Source organism: Onychostoma macrolepis, chromosome 15, assembly GCF_012432095.1.
Source record: "Onychostoma macrolepis isolate SWU-2019 chromosome 15, ASM1243209v1, whole genome shotgun sequence".
In the NCBI taxonomy this organism is placed as follows: domain Eukaryota; kingdom Metazoa; phylum Chordata; class Actinopteri; order Cypriniformes; family Cyprinidae; genus Onychostoma; species Onychostoma macrolepis.
Genome location: NC_081169.1, coordinates 4,508,062 through 4,515,721, shown reverse-complemented (window position 1 = coordinate 4,515,721; position 7,660 = coordinate 4,508,062). Strand labels below are relative to the sequence as shown.

The window sequence follows — 7,660 nt, the reverse complement described above, 5'->3', positions numbered from 1 at the left end:
ACCCAGCATTTTTTTAGCGTGTACACATTGTTCTGGTTGGAAGAGGTGAAAGTCCCACTCTTGCAAAGGTCTTAATAGTGAATCTGTGAACCTTTATATTTTTAATACACTCTTTAAAAAAGTAAGGAATAGGAATAGGTCAAAGGAAAAAAAGGTTTTTGCTCTAAGTGTACTTTACCTTTTATATCTGAGAAAAGTGCAACTATTAAATTAGTGATGTGTACTTCTCTTTGCGAGTAGTGTTGTAGTGACTTCTAAATGACTTTAAAATTAAAGTCTGTCATTACAGATTTTGCTTCCAAACAAACTAAAAATATGGGTGAGCTCAGTAAAAAGATCATATTGAATGGAAAACATAATTTCCATTGTGTATTTCTATTCTTATTGCTCATCCTACTAAGTAACATTACAGAAAAATAATGTAAAAAATTAACAAGAACATTTTCACTGGTGTAATGTTTTATATTAATATATGTACTTCTGCGCAAATACTTGATTTGAATTTTTTGTTCACTGCTTTTTTCACAGGTATTTGTCTTGTCTATCACAGTGAAACGTACATGTTGTAGACATTGCCTACATTAACCTGTTTATTTATATTTATCTTTTTGTAATGCAATTTTGTCATTTTGAATTTTTCCCACAGAGACAAAATAACCAAATGTGCTGATTTCTTTTTTTATGTTTTTTGCTTATCTATCTTTGTTTCTGTTTCAGTCAGATGACTCTGATGTGTGGTCTGCCTAGCAAACCTCATCCAGTGCCCCAGACTCTTGGGTACTCTCAGTTCTCTTTTTATTTCTACATAAAACATATAATTTTTTTTTTTTTTCTTATCAACCCCAACAGCCTCTTTGGTGGTTAACTGAAACATTAACAAAAAATTCACTTAATTTGCCAATATAACCTTTACACTATTAAGGTTAAACTTATTTGGCTTTCTATCTACTGAAGAGGGGCTTGAAGAAGTGGCTTCAACTCAAGCTTATATATATGACCCCCAAAAATGTTAATTAGTATTAGATGCTATGGGTCCATGCTGAATCGGCTTGTGGATATGAAAGATCACCCAAAGGAAGTAAAGAGAAAGAAAGACAGAGGTCAGTTAAAACGGTATCTGGGCTCCAATAGCAGTATTGAGTGGGGCATTGATGTGGCTTTTTAAGCTTCAACAAATCTTACTAATGTGTTAATCAATCAGGGCCCATATTCGCAAAACTTCTTAAGGCTAAAAGTAGCCAATAACTCGCCGATTTAGGAGAAAATCGTAAAAAATAATGGCCGTGTCAGTCCTAAATTGTTGCTCTAAGAGCATTTCATAAAACTTGCTCCTAAATCTGAGAAACGTTAGGAGAAGTGAAAAGGACTCATATATCACTAAGACCAAACCACAAACTCTATATTCCTATATTCCTATTCTGGCTGTTGCCGGCAGCCTTGGAACATAAACATTTTAGAAACATTTGACACTAATGAGCTTTTAAAAAGGCAGGCCTATCACCTTTGGCTTTGGAGGTTATCCCAACTCCAAATGTTCATTTGATTATATCTTTGTTTTCATCAACCAGTTGAGCAAGAAGTAACAGCTGGGGCCTGTTGCACAAAACTAGGATAAGGGATTAAGCCAGGATATCTTGGTGATCCTGGCTCAATTGATCCGTAATCCGGTTGCACTAAAGCTGGATAGGGGGCAGGAGGATATGTTATGGTATAAATTACCATGGAGATTTATTCTGTGGAGCTAGCCTGCTCCAGACCAGGCTAAATTCCAGGATCTATTTAATCTCATCCCTAATGTCAGTCAGCAGTCACCACAAATGGAAACCAATAGTTATTTCACTGCTCACTATACATTGTTATCACATATAACTAGACCCACTGTCATTATTTAAACGTTTGTGATCATTAATTTCAATCATTTTGGATAAATAATGATTTTTAGATGATGTTGCTATCATTAGATAATTTACAGTTTCCCATAGACTATAAGGCTATATATAAAATGATAGAATATTAGGGCCACAGAGGGAAAAAAAAGACAAGTCATAATATTGTAACCAGTTGTTTTAAAGGAGGACAGTTGTTAAAATGACAGATGTGGGGCATTTCGTTAAATTGTACTTCAGTATGGTTTCATAAACAAAGACATGCTGATGTGCCAGAATATTAAGTATCACATTGTCATAAGTATCAAAACTGTAAAAAGAATATGTAGCTTTTCTGCAGAAAGAACCAGCCTCATAAATTTATGACTTTATCCTTTTTCCTCAGTGTGGCCCTAGTACTCTGTCATATAAACAAATACACAAATACACATTCCATATGAATATAAAAACACAATGTGTAACATTATGTTCCTTTATTGAATAAGGACAAAACAAAGCAGGTAAACCATCAGCTCCTTTCGAAACTGAAGTCACAGTGACTCTACAAGATGGAAAGCACAGAATCAAAGCATATTATACAAAATGATACATACACATTCAAAGGTCTGTATATAACACACCCTGCATGTCTGCACACTAAAATAAATGCAGGACAAATCCATACACATCAACTGAACAGACAAATGAATGGATGCAGTAGCCTCCCTGCAGCCTTGTATTACACACAGTATACCGCACAAACATCATAAGAGGCCAAATTCGTAAAAAAACGAACCCAAAAAAACCCAAATTCCTCTGCCACCGCAGGACATATTTAACCAAAATTGAAAGCACACATACTAACTAAAATAATTCAACACATATTGGTCCCTCAGCAGCCGACCACTGTCGTCATCAGGGAAGATTGCCGGATTGTCCCAGTCCATGGCTGGTGGCACTCTGGGGGCCCTCTCCTTCCTCAGGCAGGCCACATTGTGGAGGACAGCACAAGCCACAGTAATATCACATGCCCTAACAGGGCTGACCCTTAATTTGTGAAGGCAGTGAAAGCGTGCCTTCAGGAGGCCAAAGGTCATTTCAACTCTGGCCCTGGTCCTGGCATGGGCATGGTTGTAGGCCTGCTGTGCTTCCTGGGGGTCTGTGAAAGGTGTCAGGAGAAAAGGCTGGCAGCCATACCCCCTGTCTCCCAGCAACACACCAGAGAATTCACCTGTCAACACAAAATCTCATCATTACTACCTCATAAACACAGTGATATTCTTGACACAGCCATGATGGTTATAAATAGGGGTTGTGTGGCTTACCTTGTGATAGGCACTGATAGATTTCAGAGGCCCGAAAGATTCTGGAGTCATGGACTGAGCCAGGCCATTTTGCCACAACATTGCTGATCACACAGTCAGCATTGCAGACCATCTGAAATCATAAGATGAGGAATATTACACCAATCAATGCACATCACTGGCAATGCAGAGTGTTCGTCAATGGACAATATCAAAAAGTTATGTTCACCTGAACATTAATGCTGTGAAAGGATTTCCTATTCACAAAATCGGCCTCATGGGCACCTGAGGGGGCTTTTATCCTTATGTGTGTGCAGTCCACTGCACCAATGACATTGGGGAAACCTGTCACACAAAGTAATGAGTATCCTACTATGTGTTAACAGTTGTCCTGTAATTTGTAGATCCTCTTACCTGCAATCCTATAGAACTCCTCTTTGATGTCACAGAGTCTTCTGTGGCCAGGGAAGGAGATGAAGACATCTGCTAATGCTTTGATAGCCAGACACACACTCCTTATTGTGCGGCAAATTGTGGCCTTGTTCAGCTGTTCTGCATCCCCCACTGAGTACAGGAAGGCTCCACTAGCAAAAAAGCGCAAGGCCACACAAACCATTTGCTCCACACTCAGTGCATGGCTCCGTGCAGTGCGGTGCTTAATCCTGGGACCCAGTAGTCTGCATAGATACCTGATGCCATCTGCAGAAAACCTGTATCTTTCATATAGATGGTCATCAGGGAAGGCCAGTGGGTCCAACCGGTCCCTGAAGACCCTTTCTCGCCTGAAGGCTCTCCTCAGCACAAGTGCTTCTTCATCCACCACATCTCGCAAGAATGGGCATGCCATTGTCAGAGCAGAAAGGAACACACAATTTTGGGCCTTCATATAGGCTAGTGGCCACACCTGGTGCTGGGGGGGTGGGCAAAAGAGGCCGGTGCCTTATAACGATGACTTGGTTGTACTGATTGCTGGGAAAATAAAAAAAACCTTAGAAAGATGCCACCGTCCTGTGTGCTCACAATAAGAGCTCATATGTCATGGCTCACTTGACTTTACGAGAATATACCTAATTTTTATTTTGAGCTGTGTCATCTTCTTGGAGCTGGGGGAGGAAAGAAAAATAATGATTAATACATTTGTGTTACAGTTAGCATACAGTGTACATTGAAGGCATATCTCACCTCCCTCTCAAGTTTTTTTATTTCAAGGTCCAGTTTCCTAATTGTCCTCTTTTTTATTTTGGACTCCAGTGCAAGATTTTCCATCTTTTTCTTCTTGTACTGAATGTCTATGTCTGCCAGTTCTATTTGGCGCGGAGGTGGTTGCCATACAACTTTCTGATAGCTTGTGAGCTCTGTGAACACAATACAATTAGCGCAGCTGGAATTTGGCAGGATGTGGTGTCCTTTTATTAATACGCACTATGTTGCCAGGCTGGTTTTCCCACTGTATAGCATCTGGGTCCTGTAAAAGAAATTAGATTTTTTGATTTTGATGAGGACTCCTCACCATTGTAGAGTAAATAGTACTTTCACAGTCTTAACATGATACCTCATGCCTTCTGGAATCCAGAGAGATGGTCTCCTCCTCATCATCGTCTCCATCATGTGCTGTTGCTGCTGCACTGGGGCTTTCACCCTATCACATTTAATCGGATTCATATTGAAGCTAGTAGACAAGACATGCCAGGCCTACAGTATGCCTTTGATGGAGTACTCACTGGATCAGCATCGTCTGGTGCTTGTGCTGGTGGCTCTAACAGGAACACAGTGCTGCCAGACACTGCAAGGCAATAGGTAAACCAAAGTCAGACAGTCCAAATTGATTCAATATGAATGTGGTTGTATCCCATGTAGAGATGGAAGGACATACCTTGAATGAAGCGGGTGGCATCTTGGGAGGAACCTATGCTCGTCTCTTTCCCCCCAGGGATCCCCTCTAAGACGGGCCTGCCTCTATTTAGCTCCAAGGCCATGTCCTCTGCTGGGGTAAGGTCAACCTTTGGTGACCCACCACCCGTGCCTTGTCTGTGGGTATTCTTTTTCACTGCTAAAACAGTACAGACAATGTGTGAGCAGGCACCTTCTGGGTACAATATATGCTTGTGCTTTGTTAAATATTAGTCAGGGACCATACCATTCTGCAGAATGTCCTTGTATTTGATTTTGACCTGCTGCCATGTCCGTTTTGGCCCGTTCATGTTTAATCTACATCACACACACACACACACACACGCACACACACACACACTTTATCACAAGAACATTTAATGGAGTCACACTGCAAAAAATGACTTGGTATTTTTGTCTTGTTTTCAATAAAAATATCAAAAAAAAAAAAAAAATCTTAAATAAAGATGTATTTTCTTGATTTGCTAAATGACCTAGCAAAATAAGTATAGTTTAGACAAAAAAACAAGCAAAAAATAAAAATCTGTCAATATAATAAGAAAAATTCTCTTGAAATAAGTTTACTTTTTCCATAAACACTTAATTTTAGAAAAGTTCTCTTGTTTCACTGGCAGATTTTTTTGCTTATTTTCCTAGGTAATTTTGCTCAAGAAAATATTTAAGATTTTTTAGATATATTTTTTACTGAAAACAAGACAAAAATACTAAGTAAGAAAGACATTTTGCAGTGCAGTGAGCAACCGACCTTGGGTCCTTTGAAAGGCGCTATATAAATTAAAGTGATTATTATTATAGCTCATCTATTTATTCAATTAAATTTTATTTATATAGCACTTTTCACAATTGTTTCATTCTGTCAAAGCAGCTTTACATTAATAAAAGCAGGAGAAACACAAAAAACGGTGGACAACATAAGAAGCAGAGTACAACGGCTAAGATTAAACCGTACTGAGCGTAACGTTAAATAATAATGTAAGGCTTTAATAATAATTTATCATAGCTTTATACAGTGTGATGGAGTTACTTTACACAATTTCACTCATATCTGCAGTGCATTTCAATTAAAAATTTAACCGTTTCATAATTACAGTACAACTGCGTTTTTGGAGATGTGAATTAAATATTTGAATTGTAATTGTGATGTTTCAGCGGAGCGGTGAGTGTGTAATTGTGCACTACTTACGCATTCAGGCGGTCTGCAATACTTTGCCACGCTTTTTCTCTTTGCTTTATCACTGTGGCGGTGTTGCCTTTCTTCTTAATTATATCTTTTACCTCCTCGTATGCCTCCATGAGGATTTGTGCTTCCGACGGGGAAAAGTACGCGGCTCTAGTTGCCATGGTAAATCAGTTAATCTGTGATCTGTGGCGGGGTCTATTTGAGTGAGCCGTGAGCGCGCACCTATCCAGGATTGGTTTCACCTGGCTTAATGAATCCGTGTCTGCTCATCCTGGCTTGGTCTTTGTGCAACCAATTAAGCCTGGACGCACATGTTTTGGCTTCATTGAGCTCAGCTGAGTCATTTATACCGGATGTCTTAATTCTACTTTTGTGCAACAGGCCTCTGTTCTTGCGTCCAGTTTATTTTATTTTTTTATCATGTATTATCAGTAGTGCAGTAGTGCTGTCATACGATTAATTGCATCTAAAATAAAAGTTTTTGTTTATATAATATATGTGTGAACTGTGTATATTTATTATGTACATATAAATACACACACATTAGGAGTGTAACGAAACATGTATTCGTATTGAACCGTTCGGTACGAGGCTTTTGGTTCAGTACGCATTACAAACTGAACGATTCATTGGACTAATCCTATTACAGCATATTATCCTATAAAATTTAGACTAGTGCATGTGCACTAGTTAAAATGCATTTAGAATGATCACAAAATTCAAGATATGGGCGCATAAAATGTATATAGTTACATCATTTCATATAGTTAAACAATAACACAGAAGAGTACCATTTTTTTCTCTCCAAAAATCAGCATGATTACAAATGATTTTTATAACAGTTCAATAAGCAAGAAGTTAATTAATAGACTCGTTCCTGAATGAATCACCCGTTAAATGATTCGGTTAAACTGCAATGACTCACTTATTAACAGTGACTTGCTGCCACCTGCTGGTGGTTTTAATTTCACATTTAAAGTATCTTTTAATTTTTTATTAATTTCAAACATCAGTTGTCAAAACATTATTTATGCATTTGTAACTGCAGGTTAAAGCATTGCATGTACCTCTGAGCTGCATTAAACAGTGTGTAAAAGCATCTAAATGCCATTCGGGTGCAACTTCTATGTTTCCTCTGCATTGCAAAGATGAATTTTGTCAATACTGCTTCATTTTGCTTTGTAACAGCCCAAATGTCTTATTGACACACTTTTAGAAAAACAGGCTTTATAAACGTAAAAAATGCCTATAAAAGGTAAAAATCTATTTAAACTTGGAAAAGATTAATCTGCTACATGACAATAGGCTACATCAGCTGAAATCCTTCAAACCGGAACTGTTTTTGTTTTACATGCTGCTAAGAAGACACCCCAGAAGATGGGTCAAGTATAGCTCCACCA

General features: G+C 38.4%; 1 protein-coding gene across 2 annotated transcripts; it reads right to left on the bottom strand.

The window, feature by feature from the left end:
- Positions 1-2,388: 2,388 nt before the first annotated feature.
- LOC131554368 (putative nuclease HARBI1) lies at positions 2,389-4,484 on the bottom strand. Of its 2 annotated transcripts, XM_058799673.1 has the most exons (6): positions 4,352-4,484; positions 4,237-4,272; positions 3,584-4,138; positions 3,399-3,514; positions 3,191-3,302; positions 2,389-3,096 (listed from the first exon to the last, which is right to left on the bottom strand). In XM_058799673.1, exons 3-6 carry the CDS (start codon positions 4,053-4,055, stop codon positions 2,726-2,728), a joined length of 1,071 nt encoding a protein of 356 aa, XP_058655656.1. In that variant the 5' UTR covers positions 4,056-4,138; positions 4,237-4,272; positions 4,352-4,484; the 3' UTR covers positions 2,389-2,725. The 2 variants fall into 2 exon arrangements, with proteins under 2 accessions (XP_058655656.1, XP_058655657.1); XM_058799674.1 differs by having other exon boundaries at positions 3,584-4,272.
- Between the last annotated feature and the right edge of the window lie 3,176 nt (positions 4,485-7,660).